Below are 26,932 nucleotides of genomic sequence, written 5' to 3'. Positions count from 1 at the left end.
CCTGGAGCAATTTTGATATGGCCCCTGAAATAAGAGGAACCTGATGCCATGAGATCATTTCATTGATAATCGTACGATTTATCAATCACTGATATAGCTCCAGACGTAACCTGATGTCATCAGATCTACCAACCATGCAACCAGTCTCTGGTAATTCAGTGCAAGCAGAATTCACCAGGAAAGCTTTTGCAGTGCAATATGCAGCAGATCAAACTCAGTGAATGTTTTAGAAAATTGACCCTTTCGCTCTGCTGTGAGAATCTATTTTCTATAGCTAGAACTTGTTGATTGGGAAAATGTTACAGCGGTGTCCATGAACCAGCATTATTTATTAGGCTTCTTACCCCTCGTGGCTTTATTTTTTGAAGTTAAACAACAACAAGCATTTGAAACCCAAACCGTCTATCATGCTACTTTTACACTGCATTCAAAAGTGACTTAAGTCCAATTTATGGCTAATATTTGAATTTTTTTATTTAGCTGTTTAGATTAATTTTGCAAGCAATCAACATCCAATATAAATGTGTATAAAAATCTTATCTATCCACACATTTGCCAGATGGATGCACCATGAAAGACCACCACAAACACCAAGATCATTCTGGCTACTGCGATAGCTAGCATTATTTTCTGTAAAGGTTGTCTTCAAAGTTGTCAGCTTATGACGCCTTGCAAGCTACACTGAAAACAAAAGATTGTTACTGCCATATCTATTTGTTGAAATTACTGGACACGAGAGTAGAGCTAGGACTGGTCGGGACAAAATGTGGAGGGTTTTAATGCAAAATTTGTTTTGACACTTTTAGAAAGTCAAGGGGGAGATCTGATTACTTATGGCAACATCTGTTTGCAGGAGTCCATCAAAACAATATGCACATAAGGCATGCCGTTCCCATTAGAAAACATGTAGCAACTGGTCTGTTTCGGCAGGGGACAGTCCTCTCAAACACGTCTCACTTTCTTTTCACTGGCATGCGGATCGATCCCATCATCAGTCTTGATTTTCAACAGAGATATGACAAAGGTCATGTAAACATTGATGTAAAATGAGTCGGGAATCATAAATATCCAGACAATTTAAACTGAAGCATTCAGACACAGGTCACATTCATACCGCATATGTCTGTATCAAATTTAATACGTTATGTAGAAGTGTTCTAAATCAGATTTAAAACATTCTGATGTTTTTTGCTTTTTTTTTTGTTTTTTGATGTTTCGACTTCCCAAAAAAATCATATCTGTGTCACACAAGCTAGCTTCAGTGTGAGTGTAATCTTAGATTGGACCTACATATATTATTTGATCCACTGTCCAGATGAGGTATACCTTGCCAGAGTTTAGCGATTGGGTAAACAGATTTTAGGCCTAAGCTGTTTCATGTTCTCAATAAATCATACAGTGACTTATGGTCTGCCTTTGGCAAGTCATCTCTCCAAACACAGATTTCTCCAAGGTCAAATGTAAAAGTCTGGTTGCCTCCCTAAAACGTATCGAAAAATGCACTTGTGAATGAAAATGGAACACGTTCAGATGCAAGTCAGCATTTGAATTGTTGACCTGCCTTCCATCGCTACATTTATATTCACGTCCACAGCCGGAGTAACCCCGAGATTATTTAGCTGCAGTATGCGTGTTGAAGCATCCTGGATATGCACAAAGTATGAGGCATATTCTCTTCCTGATAAAAGTTTTTGCTTCTTTTTTATATGTTAATTGTTTGCTCTACTCATGTCTCAGTTCACTTTGCAGTGCAGAAGCATCATTTTAGCCAATGAGTAAGTTGTTACCGAGCTGGATTAGTGACCAATGATTGCATCTTCAATTCTAATACTTGCTTGTGTTTGAGCAGGTTCTATTTTCGTTCACGTGAACATTTTCAGGAAGTTGTTTATTTAACAATATTTTAGTAAAAATATTTGTATTAGGAATGTTGTAGGCATATGACTGGTTGACTTGACTTATGGATTATGCGACACGAGGAACGTGAGATTGTTTTCATGGACATTGTTGATATTGTTTGCTGTTGTCCATATCATCAGTCACATAGATATAATTTGCATTCTACATGAAAACATGACATTAAAACATTTTCTACATGGTGTAACCTATACAAATGTAATCTTTGGGTGCAGCATTTTCATTGCCATTATTGTTGCATTTAATGTAAATATAGGATATATCTAATCTGTGCAATAACATGTTTTTACTGTGCTTTACATCTGCACCTAACATGTGGTCAGTCTCTGTCCCTATTACACATACCACCATTTTAAAATACTCTCAAAGTCGACTGATAGTCTCTTAAAATCTAAACAAAGCAAATAAAAGCAGGGAGGTATAAGGCACTCTTGTGCTGAATCGAAATATACAGCAGAAAGAAAACCCAACCCAAATTAGCACTTAAACATTACCACCTCTATAAGCTATTATTAGATCTTGTGGCACAAACAGAATTATAAAAATTCATTTCATGCTACATCATGACTGTGTGCTGAAAGTTCAGCAGTATATGTGTATCAACAGAGGGCCAATTGTCATGACTGCCCTTGTATCACTGTGTGCCAGCTAACTAAATTAAACGGTATCCTTAAATCCCCCTTTACACTGGTGTAAAAAAGGGTCAGAGGTGGCGAGAACAACAATTTAATAATTAGTTTAGTTAAATAATTGTCTAGGAATAATGTGAAACATAACCAATAATTACAGCAGAATGTATTGTAACTTTAAATGTTAATTCTGAAACTTAAATACAGTATTAGAGTCAAGCAACCAAAAAAAAAACCCTCACTTGTTCTGTTGTAGTGGGTGGAAGCATCATCTTAATTGGATACATAAGTTCCTGAGCAGTGCTTCTCATACTTTCATCCTAGACATTAACAACAAATAACCATCAGATCAGACAAAATTCAACAAATCAAAAGACACTCAACACATTGCCTCTTCTAAAGAACACATCATGCTCTACTACAGGTTTTGTAGTTGCACAGCTACATTGTGTGTGTATATTAATAGACAATAAAAAGAGTGTTGCTATGTTAGTGATGATTTTAGAGTGCTAATATCAACAAGGCAGAATTAAAAGGAGATCCGGAGTATCAGTTCAAAGAACAATGTTTCCTCCATTCTTCAGAATGTCTCAGTAGTCCCACTGCATATTCTTCCCAATGAACATCCCACACAGCACTCACGACACATTAATGCACTCTACAGGAATGGTTTGCAAGTCTGAAAGCATGGTTTTAAATGATGGTAATTTAGGTCATTGTACATTTAGAAAGCATTGTGATGCCTGGGTGCCCAAAGAAACATGAACAGTTATGAAACTAGATATACTAGTACAATCAGGACAACAAAACAATTATAGTGTAAAAAGTACAAAGCTCTTATTCATTAACAATAATGGTATACAAAATGCAGTTTAAAGTCTTTCAGTAAATAAATCAAAAACTGTGATGTGAAAGGATAAAACTCATTTAATAAGAAATAAAACCTGGAATAACAAAGTGTAAGAATCATCTCTAGTACTTCTCCCTCTCTTTCCTCATTTCCTCTGCTCACGCTCCGGGTCTTCTTAACAGGGACAAGATACTGCCAAATGCAGGTCCCTTCCAGCTGATGTCCCAGCCACCTACGTACGTTTGTAACCCGCTGCGATCCACTGAGCCTGGCTCCCTCTTCGTGCCACATTAGTCAGTCAATGCAGCACCCTGGAGTCCACAATCACCCCTGCACCCAAAATGCTCAGTAAGGTTGACCTGTCCCTGGAGCAATCCAACACATGGCATCTTAGACCACTTTGCCACCTCTTCATTGCACTAGCTTGACCACCTGATCCTGCTTGACCACCCTTTCTTTTTTGTTCTCTTCTGCTCTCAGACCTCTTCTGTCCCTAGTGAATGCAGGTGGGTCAAAGGACTTGCAGAGCTCCAATGGGGGACTGCTGTACCAATTGCTCTCATGCAGCATTAAGTATGACTAGCAAATTTCCTCATCAAGATCTCCACGGCCACACGGTTTTCCTCCTGCACTCCTACACTCATGGGGACAGTGTTGCCTCGTTGTTTTTATTAAAGGCTTGCACCACCACGAACCCCTAATGCACTTTACCACAAGTTATCTCCTGATGAATTCTCAAGGCAATTAACAACAGACTTAGAATGGTTAATTTTTAAAACTGCATTACTTTATTAACTTGTCAACTGCTGATACCTGGGTACATAGGCACTGGTTAAACAATCCTACAAAAATGAAACAGCAAACATTCGAATATTAAAAGTAAAGTGAGGAGTAGGGATCATTTTGCAAGACACATAATATTGTGGGCATGAAAAAAAGAACTGGACTGGGGCTTAAATTACCACTTGAGAGCAAAGTTGACAAAACTTTAAAATAAATTACAGTATTCTCAAAGCAGAACCAAAGCAACAAAACAAGTTGATTACACATATGGCAAAGAGAGGGTAACAATTGCTCTCACCTGCATCCATGGATGATCCAGTGCTTGGTCCAGTGTTAATCTTTCTTTTGGATTGACAACCAGCAACTTTTTTACAACATCCTGGGCTTGAACAGCAAAATCATAATTACATTTAGGGAGAAAATGAGGCTGTATTATCTGAAATAATGATCTATTTAAAATATTTGTTCAATATCAAATTTTACATATTTAAAGTGAAGAAAATGTATGACAATTCAACTGGAAATTTAAAAAGTGCAGAAGATTCGCAGTCTGTTTATTCCAGTAAACTGGCCCCTGTATGAGTGTAGGTTGGACTGGCACCCAGTACAGTGTTGCTGGGATAGACTCTGGCCATCTAGACCTAGAACTGGATAAAACAGGTCTTAAAATATATATTTTATAATTGTATAACTTTTAAACCAAAGTAATAAATATAACTATTTCTTGCAATGTTGGTATTTTCCTGTTCAACATCCAAATGATGAGTGGGCTTACTAATTAGAGGATAAGATACTGTCTGGGTGACAGATCTAGCCTTAAATGTTTCTCAACAATCTACATTTGTACTTTGATTTACATGTTATAAGGGAAAAACCCCTACTCTTGCAGAGGTTTGCCACTGTGAATGGCAAGAACACTTTAAGTAAAAATTTACAAAACCATTTCTCAAAATTAATTCATGTCACATTCAAAAGTGATATTAGTTAGTGGAAACACCACCAATATAAAAATAAAAATAAAATGGTAATGTCAAAACACTAACTTTGGAGTTTTTCTTCTTCAGTTAAATATCTACAGATAATGGTCATTTAGAGTTTGGAAATGTATTGTTACAGCATAAGAGTTCCCATTAAAGATACTGAATGGATAAATACATGTACAAATCTTTTGTCATGCAGAAAATTATGACGACGTTCAAGGGGATTGAATACATTTGCACGCCAATGAATATACTGTAATATAAAACAGAGTACTGTGTGCTTTTGCAGGGTGGTGTTGGGTGAAGCCTGATTGAGAATAAAAGTGTAATGCAACACAAAGGACAATCAAAGTGCTTCTGTTTAACTTCTGATTTGACGGCTTTTCTTCACACTTTAAGCACTATGAACTTTCCACCTTGAACTAAGAATACAAGCCAGACATGACATCATTCATTGTTACAACCCAGCAAGGAGTTTCTGCAATTCTAGAATCCAATCAACCCAAAAACAACAAATTCTTGACTCATGAGACCAGAAACATTGAATAGAGAGGCACTGTGAATGACGGAGGGGACAGCTAGCAATAACAACAGGGCCAACGGTTAAATAATAAAAAAAAAATAAATAAAAAAAAATCCTTAAACCTTCCTCAACCTCCAGGGAGTTGGTGCAGCAATCTTGAAAGTAGAAGTGGTATTAATAAAGGAGTTCATTTGTGAAGTATTTCTCACAAAATCACCATAAGAGTAGATTGAGATGTTAGCTGCTTTTTAAGTGAGATAGGCATGTTATTCAGAACTCTAATTAAATGAGAAATTACTATAGCATCACAGGAAGATATTTAAATGACATTAAAATGCCTGATATAGCTTCTGATAATTCAGGTTTTATGTACTGGAGAATTGTGTACATCTGAAACAACACTAAGAAGGACTTGTTATTTAAAGTATTTACTGTATGGTTAAATACCTACTCATTAGTACTTCAACATTATTTTCTTTGTCACCTTTTCTTTGGAACTTACCATAACAATCAGAAAACATGAAAAAAAAAAAACAGGTAACACTTTTTTTTTTTTTTTGCTGTGAAAACATGAAAGTAACATCTGTTCTGAACAAGAATGCATGTACATGACTTTTCAAATCCACCTGGTAAGAATTCACATAATGCATTCTAAAAATCTGTATCAATGGGCTAAAACCGGACTACTTTTGTAAAAGGTGTTTTAGCGTTTTTTCTTTTTCCTATTTCATTCAAAGCATCTGCAGTCAGATGTAGTTATATACAAAGAAGTGGAAAAAAAGAAAAAACTCAAGCCAATTAGATAATCACAGATATTTTTCCCCATTTATTGGTGACTGCACCAGGCATCAATCGTATTACAGTTGCCCTCAATTTGTGCCCATGTTCTTTACTGATGAAAGAATCTGAAACCTAAACGAAGATGTCATTAAGATTTCACAATTCCACTGCCTGGTGAAAGAATTAGTAGGGTGTACTATAGGTAGTACTTGTTGATCTTCAATGCACCCTGGTAGAAATACTGCAATTTCCTAAAATTAAGATTTTCATATTCATCTAGACCTGTATTTTCTTGTAATTTCATTTTGTGAAATTTTTTTCTTGAAGACTGCAAAAAAATGAAATCTAAGCAAGTGAAAAGTATATATCATGACATTAAATTTTGTTTTCCTTATTGTAAGAATTATTGACTTGTCAAAAAACCTGTATTTACAATTATTTAGCATGCTTGTCAAATAAATTTTGCTTACCCCATTGGCAGATTTTTTTGTTAAATAAAAGCAAAACAACTCTCATTTGATTTTTTTTTGTCTAGTTTTTGCATATGCATTTTTTGCAATGTAATTACAACTATAAACTTACTAATAAATAACTGGAAACTGTAGCAAGGAATTATGCATTTGTACACCATGCTGAATCAGATAAACTGCTACCGATTTAAAAACAAAAAGGTTACTTTTACACTATAATCTGATCTGCTTTGAATAAGCCTGATAGTTTCATGTGTTATGCTGTACATTTTCTACAGCACTCTACTCTATGTGAGCGTCACAGATTGTGGCAAAAATAAACCTTTGAAATTGAGAACAGCAGACCCAAAATATTTTCAAACAAGTCAAGTCAATGAAATCCCAATAATATAAAATTCAACCTAAAAAAGTTTCTACTCCATCTGGCTTTGCGTTTATTTCTACATAATGGGATGCACATTTGGTAGACTTGCCTGGAACACTTCAGAGTATAAAATTTAAGTCACTAGTGGAACACAAGCAGTTTTTTTTCTTTTCTAACAGTTTAATCATCATTTTTATTTTAAGTGTTCACTGATCTTAAATATGTGGACTACATAACATCAAAATGGTGTTTTGACATACATGTAGGTTAGTGAATAATTCATATAAAAATATCTGCTTTACAATACAGCTTCCATCTAAAGATACTAATTAACTGATTGATTAGTTTGCACATGGACTGCGACTTGTGTGACATGTTATGAGAAACACTGCCGCTACAATAAAATAGATATACAATGTCCTCCATAATGTTTGGGACAAGGACACATTTTCACTTGATTTTAGCTGTCTGTTCCACAGTTGAAAATGACTAATCAAGCAATTCTGAAGTGATTAAAGTGCACACTGCAGACTTTCATGTAAGGGTATTTGCATACATTTCGATCACACCAAGTAGAAAGGACAACACTTTTTATATAAGGCTCCCACATGTGTCTTTGTCCCAAACATTATGGAGGACACTGTATACTGTATGTATTCTGTCTGTGATCGGAGATTTATTTTTAAAGTAAGGAAAACAGATGTTTTGTGGTGAGGTAGTTATACTCTGTAATCATGGAGACAGAGCGTGGCAATGTGTTGCATGTTGGTTAGCACCTAAAAGTAAGAATTTCATTGTACTCTACACAAGATCATGATCCTGTAACTCTATATTTTTAGTTTGGTTAAAAAAAAATGGGGCAAATACACTACTGTACCTGTTTTCTCAAATTATGTGTTATTTCCAAACATCACAATGGGCAGATAATACTAATGACTGGTAAATGTGGCATGTGCTGTTCTCACCTACAAGCGGCCATCAAGGAGTGCTTCCACAAATGGCTGCTAACAATACCAGCGGACCATCTATTGCAGCCCCAGCTCTATATAAGGTATAGTACAAAGTAGGCTTGGGCGGTAATACGGTAATATGGTATCCCGCGGGATCTAAAAATAGCAACGGTGTCAGTTTCAATACCGTTATACCGTTATAAAAACAATGCACTTATATGGGAGACAAGGATTAAATATTAAATATAATTTATTTAATGCCTAAAAATGCGTATGCGTGGTTGTCATCACGTGACAGCGTGGAGGAGAAAGAGAGAGGTGGGGAAAGATGGCGAGTCATGCACCAAGTGACCTGGTCTCGAAAAAGAACACAACTTCTGCAGTTTGGCAGTATTTCAGGTTTCGACCGAACGAGAAGGGAGAGGCGGTAAATATGGACGAGGCAATTTGCAAATTGTGCAACAAAAAGGTGACCACGAGAGATGGAAATACCTTGAACCTAAGGTCGCATATACGAAACCACCATCCACTCACTGCTGCGAGAATGGACCCGAGTTCACTCAGTGCAACAGTTTCAACGCCTCCTGATGCAGGACCAACAACATCTAGGTCCACTGCCAGTACGCAGCCGACGATAATGGGGGCCTTCGGGAAAGCAACAAAGTACAAAAGGGACAGTGTCCGTTGGAAAACCTGTACTGATGCAGTGACAAAATACTTGGCGAAGGAAATGGTCTCTTTCCACACAGTGGAAAAAAAGTCCTTTACGGACATGGTAAAGGTCCTAGATGCCCAGTACGAGCTGCCTGGACGGAAATATTTCTCACAAACAGCCGTTCCACATTTATATAGTAAAGTTAGAGACAATGTTCAAGTGCTGCTGCCAGCGGCAGACAGTTATTCCTTAACAACTGACATGTGGTCGTCAGTTAACATGACACCATATATGTCTCTAACTGTCCATACTATTACACCTGACTGGAAACTTGAATCCAAATGCCTCCAAACTACATATTTTCCTGAGAGTCATACAGCGGACAATCTTGCTGCTGCACTCAGAGCTGCACTTCAGGAATGGCAACTTGACGAGAAAAAACTTTCAGCCATAACCACTGACAACGCTGCCAACATTCATGCCGCAATCAGGTCCCTGCATTGGCCGTGGCTATACTGCTTTGGTCACAATCTAAACTTGGCTGTCACAAATGGATTGCATGACCAGAGGCAAAAAACCGAGCGCGCCCTCGGACTATGCCGTAATATTGTCGGGGCCTTTTCACACAGCTGGCAACGTAAGCATGAACTCCACAAGAAGCAAGTGGACTTGGGACTCCCAAAACATAGTCTCATAACGGTAAGCATAAAACGTGCAGAGAGTTCCTCAGGGGCAGGGGCTCAAATATAAAAAAAGGGGCATATATATATATATATATATGCTTTGCATCACATAAATAAATTATATTGAAAAGTAGGCTATATTAAAATAGAAAACCATTTTTTAAATTGTAATTTTTTTCCTGTATTTTTTTATCAAATAAATGCAGACTTGATGCGCATAAGGGACTTATTTAGCCTAAAATAAATGTGCATGCAAATTTGACCAAATGGAATAATATACATTAATGGACTTATTTATTTATGCATTCATTCGTTTATTTAGGCCTATTTATTCATTCATTCGTTTATTTATGCCTATTTATTCATTCATTTGTTTATTTAGGCCTATTCATTCATTTAATCGTTTATTCATCATTCATTAATTAATTCATCCATCCATCCGTCGGCAGGACTGCGCAACTCGCTGGGGCTCCAAACTGGCAATGGTGGAGCGCATCCTCGAGCAGGCCCAAGCGATCAGACACGTCCTATCTGATGACAGAAGGAGCAGCCTGTCCCTGACCTGGCAGGACATGGACGTCTTGAAAGCTGTTCACGAGGCACTGAAACCAGTTGGTGACTTCACTGATATTTTGTCAGGAGAAAATTATGTGACCAGTTCCTGTATCCTCCCCATACTACAGCTCTGCAGGGACAATGTGTTGGCTGCGTCAGAAAATGACCTCCAGCTAACAAAGTCAATCAAAACTGGAATTCTAACAAAGCTGGAGGCCAAGTATGAATCCAATTCAGTGCGCAAAATATTGCGAAAATGCACTTTCCTCGACCCTCGTTACCGTGGAGGATATGAGACGGATGACAACGCATTGGCTGAGACCAAGGCTGAATTACAGGCTGAGATCGTGAGCTTAGAGGCAGCAGGTCCAGTGGCCATCAGAGTGGAAGAGGGAGAGGCGCAACCTGCACCCTCACGAAAAAAGATAACTCTAGGAAGTATGCTGCAAAAAAAAATCTGATGCAATGGCAGGTCCCGTCGGCATCGGCACCGTAGAGCAGTGGTTCCCAAAGTAGGGGTCGCGACCCTCTGGGGGGTCGTGAGACATTGGGGGGGGGGGGGGGGGGTCGCGAAATGATTTCCAAGAAATCAAATACAGTGGAACCTCTAGATACGAGTTTAATTCGTTCCAGAACTGAGCTTGTATAGCGAATTTCTCGTATCTAGAACAAACTTCCCCATTGAAAATAATGGAAATCCAGCTAATCCGTTCTGCACCCCAAATATATTAACATAAAAATCAATTTTCCTAACAAATAACACTGATAAATTATATATACTGTAGTCTACCTTTAATAAATAACACTGGTAAATAATATAACTGATTATTAAAAGAATCAAAACAGGTGTCCAAAGTGCAGTAGAGCATTCAATAAATCTTTAAATAAATAATCCTTAAAACAGTTGTGAAGTGGAGGTTTAAAATACACAAGAATAACAATCCTTTAACACGAGGTTAAAACGTCAACAAGAAGCAGTCTTCAAAAAACAGATGACAATCCCCGGTGCTTCTTCTCTGTTAGCGTCTGACCTGCTTCTCCCATGCGGGCTCTGCAACAGGCGAGACACTCTTAATGCAGCTGACCTTCTCTACACCGTCCTGCTTCAGCTGTTTGGCTCGCCTGTTCAGCTACACGCGAGCCTGCACTTGCCTACTTGCCTGCCAGCTCGCTCTCTCTCTCTCTCTCTCTCTTTTTTACTTTTTCTCCCCCTTAACCGGCTCGCGCTTCTCTATATATGCGGGGAGGACATGGCAGCTGCAGCCCATCAGCCACAGGAACAATCGTGGATGTGGGCAGTTTCCCACCTGTGCACTTAAGTGAGAAACGCAGACACCGCAGATTGCGGCTCGCAACTGCTACCACGCCCCCTTGCTAAGCCGCGAGCTATACCCACAGCCTGGCTCGTGGCTCGTTACGCGAACCAATGCTCGTATTTAGAGCTGAATTTTTCGCTCATACTTTCCTCGTATTTTGAATTTCTCGTATACAGAGGTGCTCGTATCTCGAGGTTCCACTGTACTTTTTTAAAACTTTTTAGAAATTAATTAATCCACCCATCTCATTAGGTGAGGTGTTTTGTTGAAATTAAACGAATGAGTAAATAATTTTTTAAAAAGTTATATGGTTGTTAGAGCGTTATGTTCTTTTTTTGTTGTCATGCTCTTGTTTGGATAGGCCTATTGGCGCATGTGCACCGTTGCGCGCAACATTTGTATATTTTAACCACTTCCGAGGATAGTGGGGGTCACGAGTCACTGGCACGGTTATTTTGGGGGTTGTGAGCTGAAAAGTTTGGGAACCCCTGCCGTAGAGGACCGAGTCGGAGCTGAAATAACAGCCTACTGTTTGGTGCCAGTTACTCAAGGAGACGAGGACCCACTTCTCTGGTGGAAAAATGCTGCCGGGCGTTTTCCCCAGATGTCGTGAGTGGCACGAAAGTACCTGTGCGTCTGTGCCACAAGCACACCATCGGAGCGGGTTTTCAGCACCGCAGGTAAAGTTGTCGGTCCACAACGTGCCCTGTTAAAGCCGGACAAAGTAAACATGCTGGTTTTTCTAGCGAAAAATCTTGACTAGATTGATGCCACTTGCCAGTCGTTCCTATTTGCACTGTGTTTATTTTTATTTATTTAATTGATTCAGGTATTTTTATTTGGTTTACGTTAAAAACAATATTGGAAATAAGACTGGAAAGAAGTTTTTGTTTAGGACTATTGCTTTGCAATACATTTTATAATATGGATGATGTTTATGTTAATTCAACTCTGGTTGACTGTTGTGGGTCTATTTGCACTTTTTTATAAGCTGCTCTTCTTTGTTATTAAAAGTTGTTCAGGCGGTGTGATTTAATTTAATTGATTTGTGTGCGCGTCTCCGCGTGAAAACTGTTCTGGATGTTTATGTTAATTTAATTCTTTTTGACTGTTGTATTTGCACTTTTTTATAAACTGCTATTTGTTGCTAATAAAAGTTGTTAATATTGTTCTGCATGTTATTTTGTTATTGTTTCAGTATTAGTGTTTGATATTCAGTTTCTGAACGGTTTAGGCACAAGCCAACAGTTTGGTGACGCTGTCTGAGCCTTACGTCACATTTTTTTTATTATTCACGGTAATACCGTATACCGAGGTAAAATAGGGAGGAGGTTTGACGGTATCAAAATTTGGATACCGCCCAACCTTAGTACAAAGAGTACTTTAATTATTAAAGCAGTAAGTAAAATATTAGACCTCACAAAATTGAAATGAAAATAAAATATTCAGCACTTGCGCTTATTAATTACAGTAACAGATACTTTCTGTTTGCTATAAGAATTCTAATTAAAAACATAACTTTATTTCAGAAGTTAAGGAGACCAATTGGTTGTCCCAGTTACTGGCATTTTAATGCCCAGAGACATGCATACTGTCCTGACAGCACTGCATAAGGAAATAGACTCCATTGCAACCATTATGGCTGTCACTGTCAGTTCCCAGGACCACTATTGGTAAAACATAAGATACAACAATTACAGGGAGTTAGAAGCATTGAAAATTATCAGGATCAGTAAGACAGGGCAATGTCACGCAGTGAAATCAAAGGATGATGTCTAAAGTAATTCAGGACAGGCATAAAAATAGATTTTTTTTTCTATATTTAAAAGGTTTATTAGATAATAAAAGATAAATATCAGTTAATTAACAATACTTTCATGTGGTCTTTGAAGGGAATATTTACACAGATAATGTTAATGTTATGTAACTCTTTAAAGTACCATGTGCTGATTGGAAAATGAACAGTAATTTATTATTATATTTAAGGTTGTTTTGGTTTTTTTTTACATTTCACTGTGATAAGACAGGAATTTACTGTTAGAAATGGTGGCCTTAGAAACTATTAGTAACCTAAAACCAGCCATTTTATACAGCCTATTTAATTAGAGACTAATGCTAATATTATTTTCCTTTCATTAATTTGACCGGCTCAACCATAATGTCAGTGTTAGCCCGATGAACTGGCACAGCTCCATCCCAGTCTCTGCCAGCTGCCATTGCTCTCATTGTGTCAAGTTCCAGTGTCAATGGTAAACTGGTCTACAAACAAAGTAAAGCACAAACAAGAAGTTTCAAAATGCAATTAAAATTACTGGCAAATGAGGCTGATGTACCTCTTGTTAGGTCTGCTGCACATTTTTACTTGTTTATGCAGTCAAGCATAGACTTGCATACTGGAGGGTTTTTCCTTATTTTATTTGTTTACTAGCAAAATACCCGCGCTTCGCAGCGGAGAAGTAGTGTGTTAAAGAGGTTATGTAAAAATATATATACATATACATATATACATATATATACATACATATCTACATATACACATATCCACATATACATATACATATATATATATATATATATATATATATATATATATATACATAACATATATATACACATACATATACACACATACATACACACACACATATACATATATATACACACATACATACATACATACACACACATATATATATATATATATATACACATACAGACACATATATATACATATACATATTTACATATCTACATATATATACATATCTACATATATATACACACACATATATATATATATATATATATATATATATATATATATATATATATATATATAGACATACATATATAGTTTCTTTTCAATAAAGTCATGTGTTAGGCAAGTGTAATTGAATAGCGGCGCGTCACTGAATAGCGGCGCTGCAAGTTTAGTTTCTTTTTAATAAAGTCAGGCGTTAGGCAAGTGTCATAGAATAGCGGCGGCGCTGCAAGTTTAGTTTCTTTTCAATAAAGTCAGGCGTTAGGCAAGTGTCATTGAATAGCGGCACTGCAAGTTTAGTTTCTTTTCAATAAAGTCAGGCGTTAGGCAAGTGTCATAGAATAGCGGCGGCGCTGCAAGTTTAGTTTCTTTTCAATAAAGTCAGGCTTTAGGCAAGTGTCATTGAATAGTGGCACTGCAAGTTTAGTTTCTTTTCAGTAAAGTCAGGCGTTAGGCAAGTGTCATTGAATAGCGGCACTGCAAGTTTAGTTTCTTTTCAATAAAGTCAGGCGTTAGGCAAGTGTAATTGAATAGCGGCACTGCAAGTTTAGTTTCTTTTCAATAAAGTCAGGCGTTAGGCAAGTGTCATTGAATAGCGGCACTGCAAGTTTAGTTTCTTTTCAATAAAGTCAGGCGTTAGGCAAGTGTCATTGAATAGCGGCACTGCAAGTTTAGTTTCTTTTCAATAAAGTCAGGCGTTAGGCAAGTGTCATTGAATAGCGGCACTACAAGTTTAGTTTCTTTTCAATAAAGTCAGGCGTTAGGCAAGTGTCATTGAAGAGCGGCGCTGCAAGTTTAGTTTCTTTTCAATAAAGTCAGGCGTTAGGCAAGTGTCATTGAATAGCGGCACTACAAGTTTAGTTTCTTTTCAATAAAGTCAGGCGCGCTTTGCAGCGGCTAAGTTCTGCTTTTAAATTTTTATTAAGAAGAAAAGAAAACCTTTTTAAACTGAGGGAAAATATACCAATAACAATTAGTTAAGGATCTGTTTTTTTGTGAAGCTGTCTTTACACAGCTTCTCCACTGTTTCTCAATTGTGTAATGAATGTTTTCTTCAGCGCTCTTTGTGGCTGTTCCTTGTTTTCAGTTCACGTGATTACGTAGGAGGCGTGATGATGCAATACGCGACTCCGCCTCCCACGGCCATCGACCTGCACTCCATTACAGTATATGGACAAAAAAGAGGTTCTAGTTATGACCATTACATGTACAATTTCGAAATGAAACCTGCCTAACTTTTGTAAGTAAGCTGTAAGGAATGAGCCTGCCAAATTTCAGCCTTCCACCTACACGGGAAGTTGGAGAATTAGTGATGAGTGAGTGAGTCAGTGAGGGCTTTGCCTTTTATTAGTATAGATGATTCAGGCAAAGACAACTGAGAAGCAGACTCTAGAGAGAGTACCTTGTTTCTTGCATATACAGATCAGGTTCTTGAATTAACAGATAGTTAAAATATAAAGGACTAAGAGGCAGCTTCTTGAAAATAAACATTGAGTTGCTATACATTTTTAACTGAAACGTACAGAGCTTCTAAATATATTTTATTTTTTTTGTCTGCAGGCTCATTGAACAGATCCATGAAAGTACACATATTATAATCAATCTGGATCAAGTTCATCACAAGAAATTCTAAATTTAAACTTGTCTTTAAAACAGACATTCTAGTGTAACTTATCAGCAAAGAAGATAGATAACTGCAGAGATCATAAAAACTAACATTCAAGGCAATGATTTTGTACTTACCCAAATCACTGATGTTATTCCAGATAGATGGAACAAGCAGGTATTGGCCTTTGGTTATCTGATCCTTAACGTTCTCTCCCTCCTTCGTATAAAATGGAGGATACCCTGATAAGCTGCAGTAAGTCAAAATAAATCCAGAAATGCTCTTCAAGAACAATACATAAAATAAACAAGCCTCATCACACAAACTAGACAGTATCTTACAATATGCTCACCATATCTCTATTTTGCTCATTGTAAAAAAAATAATTTTCTAAAAATCATCAGGCATCCCTTTTCTGAAATTTCTTTTATCAATTACAAAGCCTTCTAGAGCCAGCATCTCCTCCAGGAGCAGAAATCCCTAAATAAACTTGGCAGAAAGAGAACAAACAATCTAACAGCTTGTCCTTGGACTGTGGGAGGAACCCAGTCTTCATATACAATTCACAGGAACATGAGGTAAAGTCGCAAACTTTACAGAGAAAGAATTTCTATACATCTTAGCAGGAATGCCATACACAGTAGTACCCTTGCTGAAAGTAAGCTTTTTAAATGGACCGTTGGTATTTGCATCACAAGATACAACTCATGTAAAGGTAATCCAAGATTATACAGTACTTGCTTTGTTACATCTGGAACCTATACAAGGTATTCATTTACTCTCTTGGAAGAATAATGTTATACAACATTGAATCACAGTGGATTTAATTTGGTTTTTGTGACACTGATCAGCATTATTTTATAATATATTTTATATACATAATTAGACCACTTTGCAGAGATGTCTCCACCTTGACATCAGTCGTTTTCTTTTGATCAGTGTCTAAAATCCATCCATCCATCCATTGTCTCCCGCTTATCCGAGGTCGGGTCGCGGGGGCAGCAGCTTGAGCAGAGATGCCCAGACTTCCCTCTCCCCGGCCACTTCTTCTAGCTCTTCCGGGAGAATCCCAAGGCGTTCCCAGGCCAGTCGAGAGACATAGTCCCTCCAGCGTGTCCTGGGTCTTCCCCGGGGCCTCCTCCCGGTTGGACGTGCCCGGAACACCTCACCAGGGAGGCGTCCAGGAGGCATCCTGATCAGATGCCCGAGCCACCTCATCTGACTCCTCTCGATGCGGAGGAGCAGCGGCTCTACTCTGAGCCCCTCCCGGATGACTGAGCTTCTCACCCTATCTTTAAGGGAAAGCCCAGACACCCTGTGGAGGAAACTCATTTCAGCCGCTTGTATTCGCGATCTCGTTCTTTCGGTCACTACCCATAGCTCATGACCATAGGTGAGGGTAGGAACATAGATCGACTGGTAAATTGAGAGCTTCGCCTTGCGGCTCAGCTCCTTTTTCACCACGACAGACCGATGCAACGCCCGCATTACTGCGGATGCTGCACCGATCCGCCTGTCCATCTCACTCTCCATTCTTCCCTCACTCGTGAACAAGACCCCGAGATACTTGAACTCCTCCACTTGGGGCAGGATCTCGCTACCAACCCTGAGAGGGCACTCCACCCTTTTCCGGTTGAGGACCATGGTCTCGGATTTGGAGGTGCTGATTCTCATCTAAGTGTCTAAAATGCCAAATTAAATCCATTGTGATTCTTTTTTCTGTTAACATTTTTTTTTTTTGCTAGACGAACTGATTAACATCATTGGGGCATACAAATGCAGGTGCACACCAACTTGTAATGTCATGGGTGCCATCTTATGTAAAGCATGTAGGACAAAGAGCTTGCTTATCAGAAATTTTCTTTAAGGCAGATATGGAAAAACATTGCTTGCCAAAGCTAAAGAATTAAATTAGCAACTAATAATAAAAATACATCTCTCTATTATAAAAGAAAATCTTGAGACGAAGCTATTGCCAAGAGATTTTCTCAAGTCCCGCCCTCCTCTCAACCATTTCTGGTTAATGGCCCATGCCCATGGTCTCATTCGTGTGAATGCTTTTGTCAGTCACAGTTCCTGCACTCTCAGCTTTTATACATTTTTACGTTTTCCTCACTTTAAGTTCCCAATAAATTAAGACTTATTATGTCCAAATCTTATTGAAGAATTTCATCCCGAAGGGTTATCAACAGAAGAAATAAGTACACGGGCAATCCTAGCACCGAGAAACGAAGTCAAACGAATTAATGCGAAAATTGACGATCGGTTACACTGCAGATAGGTTGAATGCGTATCAATAGACTGAATGCTGAAACAGTTGGTGGTGATGGTGCGGAAGATGAAAACATCAACTCACAATATCCCGTAGAATATCTACAACCATTAACACCGTCCGGTCTTCCACTGGCCGAATTACTGTTGAAAGAAGGATGTATTGTAATGTTATTGCGTAATTTATATCTGAGTGATGGGCTATGCAATAGGACAAGATTAGTTGTATTCAAAATTGGTCGAACAATTCTGACATGTAAAATTTTACCAGGCGACAAGAAAGGTAATGTAGTACATCTACCGCGGAAAACATTAGACACCAAAGGAGATCTTGATATGCCATTCAATTAAAACGTTTACAGTTTCCCGTTAGAATAGCTTTTGCTATGAAAATTAACAAATCACAGGGACAAACATTTGAAAAAGTCGGTTTATATATCAGAGAGAAAGAAACGATATTCACTCACGGGCAGTATGTTGCGTTGTCACGATGTAACTCCTAACACGAAATCAAAATTCAATGCAATATTGACAAAAAGTTAATTCCAAACATTGTTTTTACTAAAGTGTTACAGTAAAAGTATAAGTTTTAAAAAGTATTTGCGTGTTAATTTCAAAGCCAAACAGAACGAAAACGTATAATGCAACAAATACCTCTAACACAACATGAAACATAATTTTCTTTCAATTTATTACGTTTTACTGTTTTTTACTATGGTTAACTATTTGCTGCAATGTAAAGTAGTTGGGTCTATTATGCAGATGTAACAATTCCCATGAAACCAACAATCTGTTTAAATTATACATCCACTTCCCCATATGCGAGTGGCAGAGCTGCAAAGTACCTAGAGCGTACTGCCTGCCTGGGGGTTGACAAGTGAAGCAAGCAGGGGACAGAGCCCCCTAGTGTTTTAAATTTTCCAGCAGTAAATCTCCCATTGAGTAAAGAATTAAGAAAACTGTGTTCTGTAGCTAAAAGAGTTAAAGTAAAATACTATAAATATAAATACTAAAAGGCTTATTTGTGTATTTTCATGAAGATATTCTGAATCATTGCACAATTTTTTGCTGTTATGTGCCAAAAATGTACAATGATTTACAACCAGATATCCCAGGCTAAGAGCATGGACCATTTCAAAAAACTTCTAAAAACCCATGTCTTTAATTTGGTCTTTTGAAAATATCTGTTTTTGCACTATTGGTAATAGATTATAATAAATATTGCAATATCATGTAATATGATGATTGCTGGAAGAGGCTTTATCTGCCCTGCATTAGCTTGTTAGGAAAATGGATTGATGGATGACAAAAGTACTCTACAGCCACCTTTTGATTTTGGTAAGGGTATGGATGCTCCAACTATAGAAGAGTCCTTCTGTATCAAATCTTCTAGGATAGTGCATTGTAACAATAATAAAAAGCTTTACTACATTTAAGCATTGTAAAATCTTCAGGGTGTCCTAGGTGGTCTTCTAGCCTTGCAGCCCCAAGAGGTTTATTTTCTTCTGCATCATGCTGGCTGGAGTTATCCTTTTCCTATCCTTTTTTGCCTTCTGACAACAGCATCAGACTCTAAATTTTATTACAACTATAAAGGGGCTTAAAATAATGTATATTTAATAGTAATTTAAGATGTACTCGATTACATTTCTGACACTTTTTTCTTTTAAATATATTTCTCTATCTGTATTTTCCATGTTAATTAATTATGTGTATCTGTTTTCTTTGTAATTGTAATGCTTTCTTTTAATTATTTTAAAGCACTTTAAACTACACGTTTTACAAGGAAATGTGCTACATAAATAATGTTTCAGAATTCACAACATATGCCAATGATTGATTTATCAGTAATCAATGTCTAACACATTTCTAACTTCAACTGCAGTACCTTATGCACACTCACACACACCAGACTGGCTTCCCCTCGAAAATGTTTTGGAAATTCCCTTGAAACACTCTTACATCTTAAAACACCTAGAAAACAAATACAATACATACCAAATAAAAAGTAGCACTCCTAGACTCCAGCAGTCCACTGCCTGGCTGTATCCTACCGTTGCAGCATCAGTGAACACCTCTGGTGCAAGATACGTGGGTGTACCACATAACGTTCTCATTAAGGAAGACTCCTCCAAAATTTTTGACTGATTAAAATCTGTAATCTAGAGGTAATTTCAGTGGGAGATTAGGATTCACCAAGACTTTATTGCAATGAAGCAAATGCAGTCAGAAAACAACTACTTCTGTCCACCTACTTTTATCAGACAATTTTCTGCATGTGAAGCCAACAGAACATTTTCAGGTTTAAGATCCCTGTGAATGATACCATTTGCATGAAGATACTGTAAAGAAAAAGATTTAGATTTTAATGAGACTTAAAAAGTTGACATCCCCACACCAGAATCCCCAAGACAAAAAGATTCAATCTGAAAACTAAAGAAGAGACTAAATCCAAATCCTCAGACAAAATAAAAAATTTCAGAATTCAACTGAGGTTTGATTCTGGAGTTAGCCCAAAGCAGTCATTAACTGTCAGAAACACTGAAAGTTTCTGTCTGACAAGTGCAAACAGAACAGAGGCTTTAAATAGATCTAGCAAAATCTTATGAGATGCTATTGTTGATACAAAGGAATTTCCTATCATAGAACACTGTAAAGACCACTTAAAACTAAAGAAAATACAGCACCACTAGAATAATATGATAAGAAATTAAGCACTTTTTAACATAATGCTAATTTCGATTAATTACAGGAAAATATAGAATGCTTAGATAATTCAGCAACATCATCTAATAAGCTGCTGGTTGTTATGGTGCTGCATTTGAAAAATCATGTTATTCTACAAACTTTTTGATCAAACCTAAAATTTGTTCAAACAAATGTAAAAATGCAGGCTGCTTCAGTAATGTGCTACGGAAAAGTGCTGAAAAACATTTTTTGTTTGCTGACAGTGTTTGTTTATTTGGCTTTAATTGCTAGACAGTACGTTTTAGTGCTGCATTGTCTCCTTTTCTGAGCGTGCTTCTATTATCTTTGATGGGCCGACATGCTTATTACATGGACTGATTGGCAGGGTGAGTGGCCTCTAGCTTCTTTCTGCATTTATGCAATGAATACCACGGGACTCAATTATCATGCACATATAAGGAGGAACAAGGTGCATTTTAAAAGTATAGGACATGCTGCCTATTTTCTGCATGAAGATGCAGTATTTTTTATTTCAGAACTTAAACACAAAATGGACTAAGACAGTGTACAGTAGGACAAATATACACCTCTATTTGGAAAGTCTGTTCAATTCATCCATCCATCCATTGTCTCCCGCTTATCCGAGGTCGGGTTGCGGGGGCAGCAGCTTGAGCAGAGATGCCCAGACTTCCCTCTCCCCAGCCACTTCTTCTAGCTCTTCCGGGAGAATCCCAAGGCGTTCCCAGGCCAGTCGAGAGACATAGTCCCTCCAGTGTGTCCTGGGTCTTCCCCGGGGCCTCCTCCCGGTTAGACGTGCCCAGAACACCTCACCAGGGAGGCGTCCAGGAGGCATCCTGATCAGATGCCCGAGCCACCTCATCTGACTCCTCTCGATGCGGAGGAGCAGCGGCTCTACTCTGAGCCCCTCCCGGATGACTGAGCTTCTCACCCTATCTGTAAGGGAAAGCCCAGACACCCTGCGGAGGAAACTCATTTCAGCCGCTTGTATTCGCGATCTCGTTCTTTCGGTCACTACCCATAGCTCATGACCATAGGTGAGGGTAGGAACGTAGATCGACTGGTAAATTTTTCACCACGACAGACCGATGCAGCGCCCGCATTACTGCGGATGCTGCACCGATCCGCCTGTCGATCTCACGCTCCATTCTTCCCTCACTCGTGAACAAGACCCTGAGATACTTGAACTCCTCCACTTGGGGCAGGATCTCGCTACCAACCCTGAGAGGGCACTCCACCCTTTTCCGGCTGAGGACCATGGTCTCGGATTTGGAGGTGCTGATTCTCATCCCAGCCGCTTCACACTCGGCTGCGAACCGATCCAGAGAGAGCTGAAGATCACGGCCTGATGAAGCAAACAGGACAACATCATCTGCAAAAAGCAGTGACTCAATCCTGAGCCCACCAAACCGGACCCCCTCAACACCCTGGCTGCGCCTAGAAATTCTGTCCATAAAAGTTATGAACAGAATCGGTGACAAAGGGCAGCCCTGGCGGAGTCCAATTCTCACTGGAAACGGGTTCGACTTACTGCCGGCAATGCGGACCAAGCTCTGGCACCGATCGTACAGGGATTGAACAGCCCTTATATCAGGGGGGCCGGTACCCCATACTCTCGGAGTACCCCCCACAGGATTCCCCGAGGGACACGGTCGAATGCCTTTTCCAAGTCCACAAAACACATGTAGACTGGTTGGGCAAACTCCCATGCACCCTCCAGGACCCTGCTAAGGGTGTAGAGCTGGTCCACTGTTCCGCGACCAGGACGAAAACCACACTGTTCCTCCTGGATCCGAGGCTCGACTATCCGACGGACCCTCCTCTCCAGGACCCCTGAATAGACTTTTCCAGGGAGGCTGAGGAGTGTGATCCCTCTGTAGTTGGAACACACCCTCCGATCCCCCTTCTTAAAGAGGGGGACCACCACCCCGGTCTGCCAATCCAGAGGCACTGTCCCTGATGTCCATGCGATGTTGCAGAGGCGTGTCAGCCAAGACAGTCCTACAACATCCAGAGCCTTGAGGAACTCCGGGCGTATCTCATCCACCCCCGGGGCCCTGCCACCAAGGAGTTTTTTGACCACCTCGGTGACCTCAGTCCCAGAGATGGGGGAGCCCACCTCTGAGTCCCCAGGCTCTGCTTCCTCATTGGAAGGCATGTTAATGGGATTGAGGAGGTCTTCGAAGTACTCCCCCCACCGACCCACAACGTCCCGAGTCGAGGTCAGCAGCGCACCATCCCCACCATATACAGTGTTGACACTGCACTGCTTCCCCTTCCTGAGACACCGGATGGTGGACCAGAATCTCCTCGAAGCTGTCCGAAAGTCGTTCTCCATGGCCTCCCCAAACTCCTCCCACACCCGAGTTTTTGCCTCAGCAACCACCAAAGCCGCATTCCGCTTGGCCTGCCGGTACCTATCAGCTGCCTCCAGGGTCCCACAGGACAAAAGGGTCCTGTAGGACTCCTTCTTCAGCTTGACGGCGTCCTTCACCGCCGGTGTCCACCAACGGGTTCGGGGATTGCCGCCACGAAAAGGCACCGACCACCTTACGGCCACAGCTCCGGTCAGCTGCCTCAACAATAGAGGCACGGAACATGGCCCATTCGGACTCAATGTCCCCCACCTCCCTCGGGATGTGGTCGAAGTTCTGCCGGAGGTGGGAGTTGAAGCTACTTCTGACAGGGGGCTCTGCCAGACGTTCCCAGCAGACCCTCAAAACACGTTTGGGCCTACCACGCCTGACCGGCATCCTCCCCCACCATCGAAGCCAACTCACCACCAGGTGGTGATCAGTTGATAGCTCTGCTCCTCTCTTCACCCGAGTGTCCAAGACATGTGGCCGCAAGTCCGACGACACAACCACAAAGTCGATCATTGAACTGAGGCCTAGGGTGTCCTGGTGCCAAGTGCACATATGAACACCCCTATGCTTGAACATGGTGTTCGTTATGGACAATCCGTGATGAGCACAGAAGTCCAATAACAAAACACCACTCGGGTTCAGATCGGGGGGGCCATTCCTCCTAATCACGCCCTTCCAGGTCTCACTGTCATTGCCCACATGAGCATTGAAGTCTCCCAGCAGAACGAGGGAGTCCCCAGAAGGTATGCCCTCTAGCACCCCCTCCAGGGACTCCAAAAAGGGTGGGTACTCCGAACTGCTGTTCGGTGCATACGCACAAACAACAGTTAGGACTCGTCCCCCCACCCGAAGGCGAAGGGAGGCTACCCTCTCGTCTACTGGGGTAAACCCCAATGTACAGGCTCCAAGTTGGGGGGCAATAAGTATACCCACACCCGCTTGGCGCCTCTCACCGGGGGCAACTCCAGAGTGGTACAGAGTCCAGCCCCTCTAAAAGAGATTGGTTCCAGAGTCCAAGCTGACTATATCTAGCCGGAACCTCTCAACTTCGCGCACTAGCTCAGGCTCCTTCCCCTTCAGAGAGGTGACATTCCACGTCCCAAGAGCCAGCTTCTGTAGCCGAGGATCGGACCGCCAAGGTCCCCGCCTTCGGCCACCACCCAACTCACACTGCACCCGACCTCCTTGGCCCCTCCCATAGGTGGTGAGCCCATGGGAAAGGGGACCCACGTTGCCTCTTCAGGCTGTGCCCGGCCGAGCCCCATGGGTGCAGGCCCGGCCACCAGGCGCTCGCCATCGAGCCCCACCTCCAGGCCTGGCTCCAGAGTGGGGCCCCGGTGACCCGCGTCCGGGCAAGGGAAAACGCCGTCCAAAATTGTTTTTCTTCATAGGAGGTTTGTTTAACCGCTCTTTGTCTCATCCCTCACCTAGGACCAGTTTGCCTTGGGTGGCCCTACCAGGGCATAAAGCCCCGGACAACAGAGCTCCTAGGATCATTGGGACACGCAAACCCCTCCACCACGATAAGGTGGCGGTTAAAGGAGGGGTCTGTTCAATTGTTCATCATTATCCATATTTAATAACTGAACTATATTTTGGACTGTATTTGTGTGTATTAGTTTTTTGTCAATTGTGTTGCTGCCATCAGGGTTTACTCAGGTGGGTTATTGTGTATTTGCATTATTTGAATATTTGTTTTTGTTAGTCATTATTGAATACATTTGTCTGGGACCTTACATAACCCTCAGTGTGAATTGTCTCTGTGTTGGATGTGGGTGTGTGTGTGCCAAGCCAGGCTGGGAGTGTTCCTGTCACTTCTACTAAAATAAACAAATCACTTTTTAGTTAGCATGAACATGAGTGCACCATGTCCACTATACAGTGGTATTGATGTTTTATTTGGAGTGCTCAAAGCATTTATGAATGCCAACTCCATTTCACATTGTACCTTTATGTTTCTCTTTCCTTGTGTAAAAATAAATTGAATAATTGTACTAGAAGACATTTTTTTTATTTCTGAATGTTATGCGATTCATAAAATAAGGAAAATACATATTATAATTACATATTAAAACATTCTGTACCTTAACTGCAAGAAGCATTTGGTAGAAAAAAAGCTTAGTAGTGGCTTCTTCCAGTCTCTTCACTCGATGTACTCTCTCAAAGAGGTCACCACCTTCCATCCTACAAAAACAAAAAAAAAATTATAGTGTGTGTATATTATATATATATGTGTAAATAATGTGTGTAACTATGTACAGTATGTATATATGTATACACACACATTAATGACACACAGATGAAACAGTCAGACCCAGTACAGTAAATGCGTAAGTAGCTAGTAGCTAAATTAATTTACAGACCTTAACAATTACTAAGGAACAAGAATCTAAAGCACAATTTTTGTTATGGGAATCTTCACTACTTGGTTTTCCTAACACTTAAACCAAAGAATTTCTATGCTACTTGAGCTTTTGATGCATTTACAGTACTCATGCAAATTCTACTTCTGTTTGTGACCAAGCGGTGTGAGTATTTTGCAGTATTGTTTGAAAGTAAATATGGGGAGTGCCAGTAGACAGAGGGAGTAGGACAATCACAGGACATATGAAGAAAGCCACCTGGAAAACTGGAGGTGGCAAAAAGTGTTATCAGAAAAGTCCCATAGCAATCATTCTATGAGCAGTGAGATACAAGGTGTGCACAGCATTGCACTGGATGATGGTGATTAGGGTTTTTAGAAGCAGAAGTCTAGATCAGTATACAGGGTACAGTACATTAAAAGATACATTACGTAGTCAGATTACATTTTAAAGTAACAAGTAACATAATGCAGTACTAATTTCTTGAAGTAAAAATACCTGCATTACTTGAAGAAGAAGAAAAAAATACTATGTTATTTCACAGATGAGTAACACTGTGTACACATGCTCCAATTGTCTGGTGACAGCTAGTAAGGAAGAAGTTAATCATGTGCATAGCTTGAATTCATGTAAAAATAGCCAAACAAAAAAGTTATAGGCATACATTTAACTCTACATGTGCTGAGAAGAATCACAGGGAGCCAGTGATTATCACAGCAGCTTTAAGTGTAAAGCCAGAAACCAATGGGCTTTTGCAGCCAGGAGATGTGATTAAAGTGCTTTGTCTGTGCCTCACGTAGGCTGCTCACTTTTTATAGCAAGCTTCTCCAGGCCTCAGCCATCTGAGAGACATGTTCCTCTCAGGTCAGGACCCAAGGGAGATACGGTATTTATGCAACACAAGAAAATGGTCAAATTTGGCTATGTTTTTGGTCCATTTCTTGAAGGTACATGGGACTGATCTAAGTAGGATATGGAAAAACCAGGGCATAGTCATTAAAAATATCAACAGCTGTTGTAATTTCATGACTTGCTCAGCCTAGGAAAGGGATATGGCTGTCCCCAATACAAAAAAAAAGTGCATTGTGGAAAAATAGGGGTGTGACAATGCCAAACTCAAAAAGATCTTAAGTGCTTCTTCACCCTATGCCAGGGGTGTCGAACTCTGGGCTAGGAGGGCCGCAGTGGCTACAGGTTTTCATTCTAACCCTTTTCCTAATCAGTGAGTAGTTTTCACTGCTAATTAACTCCTTTCCCTTCATTTCAATAGCCCTGTTTTTAAGGATTCAGTCCTCTTAATTGATTTGTTTCTTCATTAAATGGCAGCCAAACAGAAATGAGACATGAAATGAGCCAACAGATGACCAGCTTAACTGGGATTTCAAATGAAGAATAACTAATGAA

General features: G+C 39.9%; 1 protein-coding gene across 2 annotated transcripts in view; it reads right to left on the bottom strand.

Moving 5' to 3' along the window:
• chek2 (checkpoint kinase 2) overlaps positions 1-26,932 on the bottom strand; it is a 55,913-nt gene that overhangs the window by 2,390 nt on the left and 26,591 nt on the right. For both annotated transcript variants that reach the window (XM_051921037.1, XM_051921036.1), the window contains exons 9-14: positions 25,250-25,349; positions 20,349-20,435; positions 20,092-20,255; positions 15,960-16,072; positions 4,478-4,563; positions 2,789-2,866 (exon numbers count right to left, since the gene is read on the bottom strand). In XM_051921037.1, coding sequence (XP_051776997.1) covers positions 2,789-2,866; positions 4,478-4,563; positions 15,960-16,072; positions 20,092-20,255; positions 20,349-20,435; positions 25,250-25,349 — 628 coding nt within the window. The remainder of the gene's footprint in view (positions 1-2,788; positions 2,867-4,477; positions 4,564-15,959; positions 16,073-20,091; positions 20,256-20,348; positions 20,436-25,249; positions 25,350-26,932) is intronic.

The sequence above is a fragment of the Erpetoichthys calabaricus genome, chromosome 18 (genome assembly GCF_900747795.2).
Source record: "Erpetoichthys calabaricus chromosome 18, fErpCal1.3, whole genome shotgun sequence".
NCBI lineage: Eukaryota > Metazoa > Chordata > Cladistia > Polypteriformes > Polypteridae > Erpetoichthys > Erpetoichthys calabaricus.
Note: the sequence above shows the minus strand (reverse complement) of the source record. Positions and strands in the feature narration are given on the sequence as shown.